Below are 18,836 nucleotides of genomic sequence, written 5' to 3' on the forward strand. Positions count from 1 at the left end.
GACTGTATACTGAAGATGGGTGAGCTTTATGGCATATACATTATACCACAAATAAAGCTGTTAAAGAACAAAAAGGGTGTTTTGGAATTTACTTTTCTTTCCTAAAGATTTTATTTATTTATTTTTAGAGAAGGGAAGGAAGGGAGAAAAAGAAAAAGAGAAACATCAATGTGTGGTTGCTTCTCACACGCCCCCTAATGGGGACCTGGCCTAACCGGCAACCCAGGCATGTGCAGTGACTTGGAATTGAACCAGGGACCCTTTGGTCTGCAGGCTGGCACTCAGTCCACTGAGCAACACCAGCCAGGTGGATTCAGTTTGGACACTTCATTCAAGAAGCCCTGGATGCTTGGATCCAGGGTGCAAGCAGCCGTCGGTGCTGCTTTGTGGGACCTGGAGAAGGCAGCAGGCACTCACCTCTCCCTTCCTCCCCGTACCCCAGGTGAGGGGGGACCACAATCCTCCGCTTCTCTCCGATGCAAACGCCAAGTAAACCTTCATCCATCCCAGCAATCACGTAGCCCTGCCCAATGTATGTGTCAAAGGTGCGGTTCCGTGAGTAGCTAGAAAAGAAGAAAAGAAAGAGGTTCTGCACAAGGGACACCACAACAGCTATGACATTAGTCAGCACCATGAGGCAACAGGATGCAGAAGCCACTAGCCCCAGGGATACAGGAAACCCTTAGCCTGTGTTCTCACAATCTAAGGAAACTGGCCCCTCTGTCCACACACAGCCTGGAGGTGGCCATCTACAAAAGCACCTCCAGAAACAAGCCCTCCAACCCACTCTGGTCAGGTTATGAATGGGATGCAGCGACAGGGAGCAACCACAGAAATGTAGCTCATGCCAGTTGGACTGTACGCTTGGCAACTGTGTCAAGTTCATGAAAACCGCATCGAGGGGAGCCCTTATCAGAAATAAAAAGTAGGCCCTGGCTGGGAGCTCAGTGAGCTCATCCTCTGGATACACCAAGGCTGCAGGTCCAATCCTTGGTCAGGACACATACAAGAAACAACCAATGAATGCACAAATAAGTGGAACAATAAAAAAGAAACAAAAAATATGAGTGGAACAACAAATTGATGTTTCTCTCTCTCTCTCTCTCACCCCTTTCCCTGTCTCTCCTTTCCTCTCTCTAAAACCAATCAATAAAAAATGAAACTAAGAGTGCGTTCAAGGGCATTGTCTCCAGCATCTAAAGACGAGACTATCTGTGCATGGGGCACAGGAGTATTCAGAGTCCCGAAAAGCAGCGCGTGTACAGAGAGCCTGGGGAGCCTCCCTGCTCTGCCCCGGCTCACCGCGCTGCCTCCGGGTGCAGACCTGGGTTTCCCCGGGCCGCTGGCGGGGGCCCAGGCATTCCAGCCTCCGTGCAAACTGCCAAGGGAGTTCAAGTATCATGAGTTTGGTGAGGGCAGAATCAGTTTCCCAAAGACAGATGATTCCAGAATAAAGTGATGAAACTTCGTCTGCCACGTCGACTCCCAGCTCCAAGCCATGGTGATCTGTGCCAGCCTCCACCCCATGGTGAAAAGGCTGCCCTGAAAGAGCCGGTCCGTCCCACCATTACCTCACTGAACACAGCCAAAGGATGCCGGCCTGGGGCCAGGTGGGGCCGAGAAGAGCAGGGAGGGGCTTTCCTTCTCATACCCCTCAGAGACCACAAACCCACTGGCATAAAGAAATGGTAGTGACGGATGATTCCCCTCGCCCAGGAGGCGGGCTCTCTGCACACCCTCCCCTGTCCCCAGGGGGCTGCCTCACCGGCAGGTGTTGGTGACTGTCAGCCAAGAGCAGTTCAGCCCTGGCCACCTGTGAGGTGGGATCCCTGAGAAAGGGGCACCAGGTGGCAGGAGAGATGGCAGGTCCCTCAGAGCAGGGAAAAGCCACCCACTGGAATAGTCGGTAATAGTCCATGGGCTTGGGGGAGATGGTGGACACTCGGGGCTGCAGGGACCACCTGATGGGGAGCGGCCGGGTCAAGGCCAGGAGGCAGGAAAGAGACTGGAGGGGCAGAGTGGGTTTGAAGTGCAGAGAACTTTAAATGACTGTAAAAGAAGACAGAAATAAATGGGAAACCATCCTGTTCCCCAGTGAGAAAGCTGAGGTTTGTCAAGGTATCAATGTTCCCCTAAACTAATTTACAAATTTTAAAACAATTCCAGTCAAAATCTGAGTGGCGTGTGTATGGGGGAGTGGAGGGACCCTAAAATTCACTTGGAAAAAGAAATAATCATGGGCACAGTTTTGAGGGTGTAGGATATAGCAAGCTCTCATTCCTGTAAAAAATTAAAGTGGGTTAAATACTACGTATTTCACTGTGTGTGCGTGAAAGACCTGTGACATTCGTAACAGTCCCTCCCTGTCAGGAGGGGAACCGCATGCCTGAGGAGCAAGAATCAGAGTTAAAGTCTTCACGGGATGTCCTTTCATACGTTGAAGGTTTCTGAACCATGCCAATGTGTCACTTAGTGGAAAATAACAATGTGTAAAAAAGAAAGAGGATGCTATCATGCAAAATAAAAGGCTGCACTGGTGAAAGGTGTGGCACTGCCCTGGAAGAGTGAGACCAGTGGAAGGGACAGAAATTCCAGGCCCGAAAGTGTCCCTAAGCATTTCGCACCTAATAGAAGTCGGATTTGTGATGAGTGAGGGAAAAAGCAGAATTATTCAATAAAGGGTGTTGGAAGCACTAGCTCACCATCTGGAAAAAAAATACTTAGATCCTAACTGTCCCACTGAACACCACAACAAATTCCAGATGGATTGGAGATTTAAACATGAAAGCATTTATAAGCACGGAGAGACTGTGGAAGGTTACTAGCATTTATTCTGGGTAGCGAGAATAGAAGGGGCTGATGGGAAATTATTCTATTTAATTATATATCTTTGCATTATTTCACTTATACAATAAGAACATAATACCTTATAAAATAAAACTTTTAATAAAGAATATTTTACAGGATAAAAAAATAAAACCATTAAAAGGGCATGAGAGCCCTGACCAGGTAGCTCAGTTGGTTAGAGCACATGAAGGTTATAGGTTCAATCCCCAGTCAGGGCCCAATCAGGAATAAACCAATGAATCATGAACACGTGGAACAACAGCTCAGTGTTTCTCTCTCTCCCTAAAAAAAAAAAAAAAAAAAAATCAATAAAAAAAATTTAAACATTTTTAATGAAGAAAAAAAGACATTAGAAAAACGCAAGTGAATATTTACATACTCTAAAAGAGGAGACAGACTTTTTAGGGAGTCACCGAAGACAGAATATATAAGAATTTATGTAAGAATAAAGGAGTCATAAAGGAGAAGTAGAATATATTCAACAAGAAAGTTTACATTTAAGCCCTGGCTGGTGTAGCTCAGTGGATTGAGTACGGGCCTGCGAACCAAAGGATCGCGGTTCGATTCCCTGTCAGGGCACATGTCTGAGTTGCAGGCCAGTTCCCAGCAGGGGATGCACCAGAAGCAACCACACATTGATATTTCTCTCTCTCTCTTCCCTTCCCTTCCCTTCTAAAGATAAATAAATTTTTAAAAATTAAAAAAAAAGATTAACCTTTAAAAAAAAAAGTTTACATTTAAATAGGTCAAAAATCACAGTAACCAAAGTTAAAATACAAATAAACAGAAAATATTTTTCAACAACACATACAACCATAAAAAGGTTAATACCTTTAGTATTGAGTCTTCAAATCAATAAGAAAAAGGCACATACCAATAACCTCAACAGAAAATCAGGCCAAAGGAATAAATAGGTAAATCACAAAAGAAGATATCCAAAGAGTGAATAAATATTTTAAAGAATTTCAACCTCAAGACCAATCAAAGAAATTCTGATGAGAGCTCTGAGGTTGGATTTTTCTTCTACAAATTGTCAAAGACTAGTTTCAAATGACATCCAGTGTCTCCACGTTTGCAGGGCACGGGGCAGTCTTGGTGATAGAAACTTCCCTTGAGGGCAACTTGGTGGTGTCTTCCAACAGCTGTAAAAATACTCCTAACTGGAGACTAGAGATTCCTCCGGATACTTATCCCAAGGAAATAATTTACCATATCCTTTAAGATTCAGCTACAGATAATTACTGGGCCCTACCTAAAATGTCAAAAGGCAGAAAACAACAGGGATTGAGTACCCAAATTAAGACAAATCTATCCAATGGAATATTATTTAGTCATTAGTATAAACTAGATCCCGACATACTAAAATGAAAACCTGTTTGAAACCTGAGAAAACTGTGATTTCATTAATATGGAAAGAAATCTCGTACCCACAAGAAAAGTGGCTTTTACATTGAAATATAATTCCAGGGAATAAAGGACAGAACCAAGCTCATATATGACAAGCAATAATATACACACACATACTGGAGGTTTACTATAATAGAAAAAGAAAAAACTTCAATTGGCCATCAGTAGAGAAATGGTTAAACAAATACGGCACATTCACCCAATGAAACACTAGGCAAACATAAAAAAAAAAAGATTTCTCTCTAAGTATTAAAATGGAAAAAAATGGAAAAATCTCAAGGTGAAAAAAAGCCAGAAGATTTCATAGTAGACGTACTGGGGTAGGCAGTTAGGTGTTAAGAGAGAGCAGGGACAGAAGGAGAGGTACCGAACGTCACTGGGGGCCCTGGGTACCCAGCGTGGACAATTGTAGGGTGGGGCCTCACCCCCAGGGAGGTATGTCACCAGTCGGGTGGCAAACCCCCTTAGAGGAGGAACAAGGGGGTGGAGGACAGCCTCATAGGACCCCCGTAGAAGCCCCTGCACAACCACTCTCTTAAGCATTAAGCCCTCGGGACCACGGGATTCTGACTGACCTGAAATAATCTTAGGAACAAAGCCTCTGGTCTGTTGACCACAGAGCCTGAATTTTGGTCAAACTAGAGATGACATCTAGGCCTCGGTTGTATTTCAGCTCCAGGCCAAGAAAAGCAACAAAACCAGACAGAGCAACACATGGCCCACACCAGGACCAGATACAATAACTAATGAACCCCTGCCCTGGTGTCAACCAATCAGTAGAGACCACGAGCCTGAAAGAACACACCTAGAAGTGCTGATGAGTATTCTATTGACATCCTCCCCTGAGACCGCCCCCCAAGATCTCCTCCTCTAAAGGAGGAGGGATAAAAACCCTCAGGATGGAGGACCCAGTGCATGCTCCTTCTCTCCCTGGAGCACACCTGCTTCTTCCCCCACCCCCCTTCTCCCCTGCACACTCTCCCTGGAGCACAGCTGCACCCTTCCCCCTTCTTCTTTCCTCAAGGCACATATCTTTGCTCTCGGTCTCCTACACCACAAGGGCCCTTCTTTTGTCTCTGTAACTCGTTTCCTGAGCCCACGAAGCCCAGCTGGCTCACTTCTTCCATGGCTCACTTCTTCTATCTCTGTGACTTTCTCAATAAACTTTTGCTTGGATCTGAGTCTTGGCCCTGAATTCATTCCCAGCCAGAACTCAACAACCAAGGTTGCTGACCCGAGGTCCAATTGCCAGCAACATTCTGGTGCCGCTGTGCTGCCCACAGTACTATATACCATATTCTCTATGCTGTGTGGCATAAATGTGAGACCATAACATAACATTTGCATTTACTTACATCCGCATTAGAAAAAAAATCCACACACTAAAAAATAAAAAGGAACTTATTAATAAAAGTGATTAGCTCGTAGTGGCTACAGGGGATGTGAGGGAGGTAAGTTCAGGTGGTACAAATATCTTAACACATACTTTAATTCTGAACTTCAAATAAAATAATACTGTATCAAAACTCTTCTGTGAAGCCCTGGCTGGCGTAGCTCAGTGGATTGAGCAAGGGCTGGGAACCAAAGGGTCGCCAACTCAATTCCCAGTCAGGGCACATGCCTGGGTTGAGGAAAAGGTCCCCAGTAGGGGGCACAGGAGAGGCAACTGAGGCAACCGCACATTGATATTTCTCTCCTCTTCACCTCTCTCTAAAAAATGAGTAAATAAAATCTTAAAAAAAAAAAACCTCTTCTGTGATGTCTCAGGATAACTAAACAAACTCAAAGTCCACTACCTCAGAGAGACAGGTAGCACGCTGTCACGACTTGCCCACCAGGAGCAGTTTCCGAACAACACCTGACATTTGAAGGAGCAGGACACAGCAGACACCAAGCGTGCCCCAGCCCTCCGCACACTGCAGGCTGAGCCTCGTAAACAAAACACAGCTTTGAAGAGCAACAGGAGCTCCACAATTAGCCTTGTCAACAGCAGGAAGGAAGGTGAATAAATCCAACCAGTCTCCGTACTAAAAAAAAAAAAATCCTTTAAAGTCTGTGGAGTGCTTTTACCTCCCTTGTCTCTTAAACCATCTCTTTGAGGAAGGCACTAATAACTGGTAAGAAACTGAAGCTCAGAGAGATCAAACACCGCCCCACGTCACACAGCCAGTGCACTGTGCCCGGGGACTGAAATCCACATCTCCTGCCACCAAGTCTGTTGTTTCCCCACCTACCGCCTGGACCTCCCTCTGGACGCTTCCCATCGCAGGCCCCATAGTTCATGCTGGAGGAACTGAGCAAGTAAACAGGGATGGTGGGTGTCTAAAGTGAGATTTTCCTGTTTTCCTGCAGATTCGTCTCCCCCAGGTCCCAAAGAGACAGTTCTAACAGCCCCTGAAGGAATTCGGTATCAGAAAAGAGAAACTGGCCCTGGCTGGAGTGGCTCAGTGGATTGAGCACTACTAGCCTGCGAACCAAAAAGTCGCCAGTGGTCACTGGCTCGATTCCTAGTCAGGGTACATCCCTGGGTTGCAGGCCAGGTCCCCAGTTGGGGGCGTGTGAGAAGCAAATGATAGAATCTCTCACACATCAATGTTTCTCTCCCTCTCTTCCCCTCTCGACAAGTAAATAAAATCTACACTGACGGTCTTCAGCTCCTGGTCCTCACCTGGAATCAAAGAGGGTGCCGTCCAGCAGCGTGCCATTGTAATGATACCGGAGAAAGTCCCCACTCTGGCTTCGTCGCTCACAGGTTTCAGGCACTACCTTATTCTCAATGGAAATGCCGTCCTTGGGGTTGTGAAGGTCCAATAAGGCAACATCGAACACCAGCGATGCCTGTCCCGGGATGTCCTTCCCTACAGGGGAGCAGAGGAGGCTCATGAATCAGGACGAGCGATTCAGGAGGCACTGTAACCGCAGCTGGTTCTGTAACTGCCCCTCCATGATGGGGCAATGCGTTCTCTGACATCTTCAAGCCAAAGAAACACATGTTCTTCCCCGTCTTGGGTGGTTCCCCCTGGAGTCTCACCATGGGCTGGCAGGTGTAATTTGAAGCCTGACATCCTCAGAAAAGGGAGCACCCTTTGCTCCCTTTTGACACGAGAGACTCCTGGTGAGGCAGGACAGCAAGAAGCTAGGGAAATTCCTGGGCATGTGAAATGGAGAAACTGAGACGAGAACATTAAACCTGGCCAATCATTTTGAGCAACTTACAGCCAGCTGTGCATCACAAGACTTTATCTTCCCTAACCAAGGACACGCAAGGGCAAATGGTTTACACCTCTCCTCCATGACCAGAGAATACATGGCTTCACTGATTCTGGTCTGGGAAACAGGGAACAGAGACCCAGTTAATGCCACTGTGCCAGCTGAGGTCAGGGGAACAAATAACAAAAACACCATTAAAAGCCAGACAGACCCAAGATAAAAGTAAAACAGTAACAGACCAAAGAATATTCCCACACCCCACTATGCGCTCACTTTGACACATTGGGATATCAAAAACACACCAGGAAAGCTGATTGATGACTGTTCTGCTGAAACCCTCCCCTGAGACTCTCACCCACAGAAAAACAGATAAAAAGCCCTCGGGATGAAGACGTAAGCGGTGGCTCACTCCAGAGCTCACCCACGTCCCTTCCCACACACAAACCTTTTATTTCCTCCTGAACTCTAAGGGTCCCAAGGAGACGTGCAGCCTGGGGAGCAGTGGGCAGCGGCAATTCCACCCGGGCTTACTCCCCAAACCTGTCCCCAGGGCCCCCTTTTTCTCCAACGTCATGGTCAGCTAACAGCAGCCCGCCTTAGCTCACTTCTCTCTCTGTGACCTTCACTCCTTCCTCTAACTTTTCCAGGGAGCCAAAGCAGAGCATCGCCTGGGCTCTCTCCTGTCGCTTCTTCTGCCCTGTCTTTCCTTTGTTTCACTCCCTCTACCCCTAATAAATGTGCTCTCAAAGTCACCTGGACTCGTGTTGTGAAATATTTCCTACCCGAAGTCAAGAACCCACACACTTCAGGCCGGCCCGAGGCAGACCCCTCCGGCGGGGGGGGGGGGGGGTCCCCCCTCCAGGCCGGTTCCCAGGAACACCGTGGCCCTATTTTCTACACTTGTGCTGGCAAATCAAGGCTGTGAGGGTGCACCCACGTGCAAACCCCAGTAGCAACCTCTGTGGGTTTCTGTCTGTGTACAAACGCAAATCACAGCTATTGAAAAGCACAAATTCCAAAGCTCAGGTGTGGTCCTGGAGAACACTGCCTAGACTTGTTCTCCGGAAGCCACAGCCAATGTTTTTGAGATAATATGCAAAATTCAATCCTCGAGGTGCCTCCAAATCAAGATATAAATAAAAGTAAAGTTTGCCAAGGTAGGAGGAAAAAATGGGACCCATAATCTAAAATAAAACTAGTCCTCAAATCATTTCTATCTCACTTCTGGATGGTACTGCCTCTTTTAGATCTTGCTAACAGGAAGGATACATCGAACATCAAAGGGTGATATTCACAGGGTGAGATTATTGGGCACTAGCTTTTCCCCGCAAAGATCAGCATCGACCAGTAAATAACTCTAAATCCAGTACTTTGGGACAAAAGGAAGTTAAATGATGAACCACTGAGTCAACCCTCTTCCTTGCCCTTGTTACACCGTGCAAAGGACTGGGAACGTGAACCACGTGGTAAGCCAGGCCCGTGCTCTTTCAGCTGGCGGCCTCCCTCCCCCCCACGAGAGGGGCGAGGGCAAAGGTGATGAAATCCACGCCACCAGGCTGCTGAGTCGGCCTCTGGAATGCACTGTCTATCCCTGAAACGCGGGCGTGCACGTGGGGGGGTGTGCAGTACAATTTTCATCCTTCCCACTTTCCTGTGTTGTCTCTTCCTTCCTATAGATTTAAATTCCTGCTGGTCTCATCATACCATCCTTTTGACCAGGCTTCCCTTTTCTATCTTTTCATTTAAAAGAAAAAAAGAAAACCTTAAAAGTCACCCCAGGGTTTACATTTTCCTGGCATTATCGTGTACTAATTGACTATTTTTAACAACTTTATTGAGTTATAATTCCCATACCATACAATTCACCTACTCAAAGGGATACCTGGATAGCTCAGTACAGTATTACGGTATAAAGTATTTAAAAGGTAACTATGTTAAATAAACTATTTATTTTAAATATTTAAATTATTAATTATTTAAAATAAATAAGTAATATTCCTCACAATAGGCTGGGCATCTAGTTTTATCATATATGCCGGGTGCATGTGGATGATGGACGTCAAAAGAATTCAGGAGCCCAGGTGAATGAATGTCCACTGGGCAAGGAGGAGACCCCTGGAGCACTGACAAGAATAAAAACACATCTCGGGAAAGGGAGAAGTGAGACATATTTACAGAAATCATTCTTGAACTTTTCTTTCAGCAGGGAACACCCCCACCCCCACCCCAGTTCTTAAAGACACCATCTGCAGGTCCCCAGCACGTAACTATATAAAAGTGGAGGGAAGGGGAGAAGGCTGAGCCCCACCCACTCAGGTTCCACTCTCCTCCAGCTCTGTGTCTTGGAAAACATTGTATTAGGAGGTTATTAGAAGTTGGGTAGCACTGTCGGCAAAATTCCTTAACAGCACCCGGTTTTCATTCCTACTCTTTTTTTATTGTTGTTCAATTACAGTTGTCCTCATGTCTCCCCACCACTCACTCCTGCCCTGCCCACCCCCTCATTTCTATCCTTAACTCCATATGTAACTGCTTGTTCAAATGCCCAGATGTCTCTTTGTTCTATCAGCCTATCAGTCCGATTCAATGTGCCTAACTTCAAAATACGAGTAACTGAGTAATCCTATTTATGCCAATATTCTGTTTTTAATTTTTTTAACAGTAAATATCTTTGCATTTGTCCCCACAGAGTTAATATCCCAGGTGAAACTCATCATTCTGGAAATGGAGGTACAAATCTGGGGAAACAGTGGCAATTCTGGCATCAAATGCCAAATTTCTACTTTGACATCTACAGTCTTCAGACTGTCTAGTTCAAATACTTCACAGATGGGGAAAACGGGCTACAGAGCCTGATGCCCAAGGTTATAGATTACGAGGCAGTGGGAGACGGTGAACGCCAGTGACCGTGAACCAGTAGAGATGCCGTCCTGCAGTCATCAGGCAGCAGGTGACCTAGACTTAGCGTGTCCCGCACAGCACTGTACCCTGTGGAAGTGCTCGGTGTCCACCCCACCCAGCACAGTAGCACTCCAAGGTGTATACGGCCACACGGACCTAACGGCTGCCGTGCTGGCCAACGCAAGTCTGACCAATGATTTTCAGACTTTTTTGTCTTTTGGCACACCTCAACTAATGAGTAAACTTCTGCGGCCCACCAAAAAATACATTATTTTGCTGATCTAAAAAAAAACAGGCATAATTTTGATTGATTTACAAAAACCAAGAGTAACAATTACCTACCTTTTTGCTCCAAAGTGACGTTTTAAAAAAATGATGTGCCTAGACTTGTATATGAGGATCATTGGTACCAAGAATTAACCAGACATAACCTTATTATGCAGCGTGACCAATAAGATGCAACTCTACTATCTGACCTATATTTATGGTTCAAGACAGGGCGTTCACACTGGACTACTACTGTTGTGTCGGCCGTGGTCACTTTTTTATCTGACAGTCTAAGGGAAAAGAGGTCAGTGCCCCTTGACTGAATAGCCAAGTATTGCCTGTTTCGAAAATTCTTGTGGCTGAAAACTGCTGATCTAGACTGAAAGGTCTGGGGATTTCACAGAGCAAGTTGACATCATTTCGGCAATAAAAACGGAGACCACTGGGCGCGGCTTGAAGAGTGAGAAGGACTCACCGTCCCCGTCTTCACCGTAGGCCAGGAAGGGCGGGATGGTGATGATGCGCTTCTCCCCCACACACATCCCCAGCAGCCCTTTGTCCATGCCAGGGATCAGCCAGCCGATTCCCACATACGTGTCGTACGTTTTCATGCGATTATGACTGAAAACCAAGGAGAAAGAGGGAAGTCCCATACCATGAGGACGTTTGCCACTCACCCCTCATAGGGTGTTTGTTACCCACAACTCAGTTAACAAAGAACCCACCCCCATCCCTGGAGACCAGCCTACGTAAATCTTTGCTTCCAATCACTGAGCAGATGTCCTCAAACTTATCAAAGTGTGTAATGAAGCCACAGTAGTTCACAAAAGTAGGCCTGTTCTTCTGTCTCACCAAAGATGCCGGCAGAGAGGAAAGGGCTCCCTGTCCCCAGCTTAGCACCTCATGCCCACGCTTCTCCACCGCTTCATGTACATTCGGCCTTCACCCTCCTCCTTGCATGGGGAAACTACAAAAATGAACCAAAAATGCCTGAACTACTTGGTAAGAGGGCCCTTCATTTCACGAGATCTGAAAATACTGTTAATTTAGGTGAACATTGCTCTCAGGTGTCTCTGAGATGTACTACAATTTTGACTCTGGTACCACAGAGCACAAAGTATCACCCAAAAGCCTCAAGCAGAGAAGTTGATGCCAGCGAGAGATGGAAAGGGTCTGTTTTCAGGTTTCTCCGGGGGCATGAAAAGCAGGTGAGACAGAGGAGCTCGGGGGCGTTTCACGGAAAGCAGCAGGAGGGTGGGCCTTACCTGGAGTCGAACAGCGTCCCGTCCAGGAACGTCCCATTGTAGTGGTACCTTACAAAATCAGACACCTGGATGGTCCGGGGGCAACTCGGGGGCTTGAAGTAGGTGTGGATATGAACCTGATCTTCAGAGTTCCAAATATCCATCAGAAGGACATCAAAGTGCAGCACTGAATTTGGGGGGATCACGCCAGCTAGAAATAAAGAAAGCTCACACTGAGAAGCTCCTGCCTTTCGGGCCACGTAAACATCTAGGATCCTGCCAAGGGCTCAGGAAGACGCTGGCATCCAATTCCAAAATGAGCCATACTCCCCCCTTCCACCCCCTGCCACTAAATGAAATTGAAGAAAAGGAGAAAAACAAGATTTTTCTCTCAACAAGGGTAACATTCACTACCCCCATGTCAATACCACCTTCTTTCCTAGCTAGAAGAAATAAACCTAAGACAGAAAGAACTTTTAGCTCTGTGTGTGTTCACTGCTTATTTTTCCCAATCTGAACCTTCCAAAGATTCTCCAGTCGGCCTGACCGACCAGCCTGCAAATGTTCTGGTGGTTTCTGCACATGTGTTTACGAGCACGGAATGAAAACTTACAAACGCCTTCACTGCCGTAAGCCAGCTTCGGGGGGATCTTCACAAAGCGCCTCTCGTTCACGCACATCCCAACCAGAGCTTGGTCCATCCCCGCGATCAGCTGTCCCTTCCCCACAAACACGTTGAAAGTGGAGTCTCTGTCATAGCTGATGGCCCGAAAAGGCAGGGAGAAAGAATGAAAAGTGTCACTAACCACCCCCTCAGTGAAACCAACCTGTGAAAACGCACCCATGGCCAGAGTGAGGGCACTGCAGGACAGACAGACAGCCCGCAGAGAAGCTCCGGGCCCAGGGAGAGTTCTTGCAGGGTGGAATTTTTTAATTGCTGTGAACACAGCCCACAGACCTAGTTAGAGAACATCGGCATGACTCTCCCCCCCAATATATATTAAGTGTATTTTGCAAAACAGCTACCAATATTCTACAAAAGATACAGTTTACTCCATTGCTGTGTGATTGGTCCCTAAAAGCAACACCCTACATACTAATGCCCAGGTTAAGATACAGTTCTTCTCTTTAAGTCAATAAGTCAAACAAGAGGCAGCGTGGGGTAGCGTAAAGGGTACACAGACTCTTAGCCTGTTTCTTCACTGCAAAAAACAAAACAAACCAAAAAAGGAGTCATTCATTGTAGCCATCCCAAGATCTGTATAACATAATAACATGAAAAGTGCTCTGAAAACCTAAGGGTCATTCCAATGTTATGTAACTAGTATAGGTAATAGAAAGTCCGATGTAGCCTTGAAATCAGTAATATACGGGGTTTAAAGGCTGACTGGTAAGGGCATTAGGTTGGAAGGTAAACCATGGACTCGTGACTAGGACTCACGCTCTCATCCTCTTCAATGCCGAATTCAGCAAACAAGGGTTTGCCTCCTAAGAGGAGACTGCTGGGTGCCTTGGGGGATGTAAAAGATGAGCAAGGCATGGACGTTGGCTATGAAAAACAATCTGGCAGAGAGACCCACAGAGTTGCAGACGGTGTACTACAGAATACGCCGGCAGGGCTTGATGTGTAACAACAAAACCCTGGAAATGACTTTCAAGTCCAAGGGTACAGCGCTGGCTGCATTTAAAGCAAGGACACACAATGAAGGGTGTATAGCCATTTAAAAATAACAGACTTCTGTTATGGGGATGTGATACACAGCCTGAGGTCTACAGTTAATAATTTGCACGTATTTCATATTTGTAAGTGGCCAAGAAAGTAGATCTTAAAAATTCCCATCACAAGAAAAATATTTTTGTAACCATGCCTGGTGACAGATGTTAACTACACTTACCGTGTAAGTGATCGTTTTGCAATCCATAAATATAGAATCACTATGTTGTACACCCAAAATAGGCTATATCTCAATTACACACCAATGAAAAAATTGAAAGAAAGCAGATTTTTATTTGCTGGCCCAGAAAAAAGTGTAGGTTACAGCACCACGATAGAAAATAATTCCACTTTAGCCCTGGCCGGTGTAGCTCAGTGGATTGAGTGCAGGCCTACGAACCAAACAATCAAGGTTCAATTCCCAGTCAGGGCACATGCCTGGGTTGCAGGCCAGTTCCCAGCAGGGAACACACAAGAAGCAATCATCCAGTGATATTTCTCTCCCTCTCTCCTTCCCTTCCCCTCTAAAGATAAATAAATAAAATCTTTTAAAAAATAATCCCACTTTGAATTTACTTTTATATAGATGCACATGAAAAAATCCATGAGGTGACACAGGAAAATATTATCAATGATAATCTATAAGTAGATTTCAGGTGATTTAATTTGTTTTCTCTTTCATTCTCTCTTAATTTTCAAAATGATCATGCAATATCTGTGTACTAAAATGTTGGAATTTACCTCATTAGGATGCACTGCCCTTCACTTGGTTATCCACCCTTTATTCATTTCCTCTAAAAAATACTCAGGAAAACAGCACAGTCCCCATCAGGACCGACCAGGGCAGCTTCCGCACACCCAACCCCCCCTCTTCCCTTTGTCCTCCCAGTTTTACGGCCCATTTTAATAGCCTTCCTTTCTCCAAGGTCAGTGAACAGAAAGCAAGATTCAAAGTTAGGGCCAACAAGCCAGAGGACAAAAGAACATGCTCAGCTTGTACCCTAGCTGGCTTTACACCTCCACCCCCCACCTCCGGAGGACAGACACCCACCCCCTCAAATGGCTGCTCTTGAATTCCATGTGGCCCGGTCACCATGCCTTGTACAAACACCAAACTGGCAGATTTGTGTTAATAATGGACCAGAACTCAAAGCTTCAGAGGCTCTCCAGACACAGAACATGTGCAAACAGCACCAATGCAAAGGCTGAAAATTCAGCACCAACGCAAAGGCTGTTTTCATCCACGGCCCCTGAATAATAACTACTACTTAGAGAGTGTTTACGACGTCGGGATCAGTAGCAAACTGACTCTTCCATACACTACCTCCCTGGATCCTCATACAACACTTTAGGGTAGGCGCTGATAACTCAGGCTCCTCGGAGGTGAAAAATTTCCCACACTCACACAGTTAGCCAAATGGGGAGAAAAGCTACAACCCAGGACCATTCAATTCTTACCCTCCAGCCACAGCGCCTCCCTAGATGATTTGTAAGAACTGCTGTTGCCACCCTGGCTGGTGTGGCTCAGTGGATTGAGTGCCAGCCTGAAAACCAAAAGATAGCTAGTTTGATTCCCAGTCAGGGCACATGCCTGCCTGAGTTATGGGCCAGGTCCCCAGTAGGGGGCACATGAGAGAGGCAACTGATCAATGATTCTCTCCCTTACTCCCTCCCTTCCTCTCTTTCTAAAAAACGAATAAAATCTTTTAAAAAATAAAAAAAGAACTGCTGGTGCCTTGCAGTACTAATTTCTTCATCTAATGCCTCCCTGAGCAAAGTGCTAAAAACAAAAAACACCCTTCTGTAAGAAAATGCATAATTCACATATGTGAGATAACAATGCAAGACCAGTCTTACCTACTGCTGAAAATTCTGACCATCTGGAAAAATGAAGTCGTTCTGAGCAAATTTGTGCTGATCATTACAACTGGCGCACATTCATGCGCAGCATCCAGTCCAGAACTGGTCATGAAAAGGAAGCTCTGGAATGAGCAGTTATACAACCTATCCCAGTATCTGGCGGACTGACACCTTTTGCAGACATCCCAGGTCAGGCCCTGCAGGAAAAAGATGATATGCCCAAACTAGGCAGTTCCAAGAAGGTTTTATAAAAGGGGCTGTATGCAAAAGTGTGTGTGTGCAGGGTGCAGAGAAAAGACAGGGACATTCAGTACCTCTGAGGACAAGTAGGGGGTGCTGATGTCACAGACGGACCTGAAGGATCCAGAGACAGGGAGGGGTAGCTCAGGGCACCAGACAGAAGCTAAGGCAGGACCTTTGGTCTAAGGACACGGTCCACAGTGACTCTACAGACAGGGAGCCTGGAAATAAAGAGCTCCACTCTGTCCACCTCCCTCCCTCTGTTCTTCTTCTGCTGATGCTCCATTGACTGAACCCAATCAGAAGCCAGATGACAAGGGGGTCACTAAAATAAACCTCTTGTATCACTGGACAGGGCAAAGTGAACCTGGAAAGGCAAGTGGAAATCATCCACTACCTCCAACATTCCCCTCTCCTCTCCACCAGTTCATCCTTCTCTCCTGCTCATTCTCTGCTGTAGACCCTTCCATCACTTCCCCTGACACTTCTACCCTCCCCTGCCCCATGGGGTGCTAGGAGGTGGCTATGGGACCCTCCAATGGCGCTCTTTGAGAATAGCAGCCCTAAACCCAATAAGACTCAAGACATCATGTAAAACCATCATATTCACCTCACCCGGGGGTGTCCAACCTTTTGACATCTCTGGGCCACACTGGAAAAACAAGACTTGTCTTGGGCCACACATTAAATACACCGCGATGCATAATCACATGCACAAAAATCTCATCACATTTTAAATAAATTTACAATTTTGTGTTGGGCCACATTCGCAGCCACCCTGAGGTGGCTGAGCCACATGTGGCCCATGGTCCACAGGTTGGACATCCCAGGAAGCACACATCACCATGTAGCGTGTTCCCCAGGACAAACAACTACTCCTGGGCTGTATTCGTAAAGCATAAATACCGTGGCCTCATTTCTAAGCGTAAGTTTCAACCTGCAATGAGGATGAACCTTTTGAAGAACACATGGCAAACTGAACACATTCCCTCTCTCGGCCCCCAAAGCCCATTCCTTCCCCAAGCTCCTAAGTTCCTCTTTTGAAACAAGGAGGAAATGAGACCGTTGCTGTGAAGAGATGGCAACAACATTCTGGAAGGTGGAAAGGGAATGGAGCAGCGGGAACTGACCTAGAAGGGAAGACACAGAATCTTGATGTACGCAAAGGGGATGTGGCCAAGCACCCTCTGTGTGCCTCGCAGGGCCTGCAGGCTGGAAGGCGTCAGGGCAGAAGGAAGCTGGGAGCTGGTGAATCTGCACTCAAACAGCTACACCCCACGCCGGGCCCCCTCCCCACTCCTAGCAACTTGGCGACTATAATTTTAAGCTTTATGGAATTATTTAACTGGTGTTTAATTACCACATGTATTCCTTTTTAAAACTAAATTAACTTTTAAACCTTCTGCAAACATGACATACATGTATACATGTTGCTGAGATTATTCTGATCTCAAATCCAGAAACAATAGAATAGCCATTACACAGGGGGCAGGAAACTGCCCTACAGTGAGAACTGAAGGAAAAGTCAGCTCACTCTAAATGCGAGTTCTAGACCAAAAAAAAAACCTGGACACACTACTACCCCCGTTTTTACTGAAGTATAATTGACGAATAATTGTATGTACGATTGGATGTTTTGATCTATGTATACAGTATAAGATTATTGCCATAAGCTAATTAACATATCCATCACATCACATAATTACCATTTTCTTACATTATTGTGCAGAAAGCACTTAAAACTTACCATCCAGGGAGCTACCCTGCCCACTGGCTCCTCTCTGAGGACCAGGCCTGCAGACACCGTGAGACTTGCCACCCCTTCCCTTGCCCCCCACCAGGGTGGGCCCCTGACCCAGACTGGACCAATCAGATGCTTTCCTGGGAGTATGGACCTGAAACAGACGGCAGCTAGCGTTGTTAGACCCACGAGACCATGTATGTGGTGTGGAAGTCTGCAGGAGCTCCCCTTTCAGGGAGGGGAAGGAGGGAGCCTGGAGGCTTGGGATGAACTGGCCAGATGCTAGCTTGGTTGCCAGCTAAAGACAATAGGAGTGCATTAAATATCAGTCCCTGGGAGGCAATCAGAGCAAACAAAGAGATCATCCCCTTCTAGGGGGTTGCTAGGAATGCTACAAAATCCTAACAGCTGTCTCAGGACAGGAGTGGCTGACAAGGTGCTCCGAGACCTGGAGCCAGAGAGCAGGAGCCGGCAGACCCTGCAGGCGGGAGCTGGCGTCTTCTCCCTCGGTGTGCGGTGGCAGCCGCAGGAGCATGTTAAAGTGCCCACTCGGCTCCGAATGAAACCAAGCCATGTTCCAGCTACTGGCCAAGGGCTGAAGGGCTGGACCTCCTGGCAACTGCAAATGCCCAACAGCTAAAACGATACGAACTGCTCCCAAGCACCAGGCAGAGAGGCAGGAAGAAAGCTCTGTGGAAAGAAAGGCCCTCTGAGGTTTATGACTCTAGACAGGGTGACAGCCATTGTTTCCTTCAGGGCAAGATCTCCAAATCCGCAGCCAAAGTCCAAACACCTTCCAGTTCACCTCGCTCAAGATCTTTGAGCAGGAATGGCAAAGTCACACCCTGGTACTTCATCAATTCACTCCCAAAGGAAATGGGGACCCCAGAGAAAAACTCACATCAGTGAAGGGACCTACCACTTCCAACCACTGTCTACACTGGAGCCACAGGGACCTTTGTAAAATACAAGTCTGGTCCCTCACTGCCTGGATTAAAATTCTTCAAGGGTTTTCCATTGTCCTTAGACAAAGTCCAAACTCCATATACCCAAGCAAGCAACATCCCTCTAAAGCTGGCCCAGCCTTCCTCCCCAGCCTCCTCTCACTGGTCCTTGTATTGCCCCCGGTCACTGCCATGTCCCCACTCCAAGCTCAGGCCACACTGGAGAGTCTGAATGTCCCCCTACACAATGCTCCCACTTCCGGGCCTCTACTACGCTTCTCCCCTACCAGCTACGTCCTCCGCTGCCGGCAACCCTCACCCCTCAGCATCTCCCTGTAAACTGTAATCCTCTCAGGTCATATCTCTGCAATTCCATCCTGACCCCATCCCCCCACACCAGACGGACACACAGTTGGTTAGGCCTTCTGTGTGTTTCCCCAGCTCCATGCTTGTCTTCCACC

General features: G+C 46.7%; 1 protein-coding gene across 1 annotated transcript in view; it reads right to left on the bottom strand.

The window, feature by feature from the left end:
- The window catches only part of FKBP9 (FKBP prolyl isomerase 9), a 33,374-nt gene that overhangs the window by 11,647 nt on the left and 2,891 nt on the right, over nt 1-18,836 (bottom strand). Inside the window, exons 2-6 of the mRNA XM_037126469.2 lie at nt 12,490-12,635; nt 11,898-12,087; nt 11,108-11,253; nt 6,923-7,112; nt 418-563 (exon numbers count right to left, since the gene is read on the bottom strand). Coding sequence (XP_036982364.2) covers nt 418-563; nt 6,923-7,112; nt 11,108-11,253; nt 11,898-12,087; nt 12,490-12,635 — 818 coding nt within the window. The remainder of the gene's footprint in view (nt 1-417; nt 564-6,922; nt 7,113-11,107; nt 11,254-11,897; nt 12,088-12,489; nt 12,636-18,836) is intronic.

Source organism: Artibeus jamaicensis, unplaced genomic scaffold (assembly GCF_021234435.1).
Source record: "Artibeus jamaicensis isolate MK-2021 breed Jamaican fruit bat unplaced genomic scaffold, CSHL_Jam_final contig_1016, whole genome shotgun sequence".
Lineage (NCBI taxonomy): Eukaryota > Metazoa > Chordata > Mammalia > Chiroptera > Phyllostomidae > Artibeus > Artibeus jamaicensis.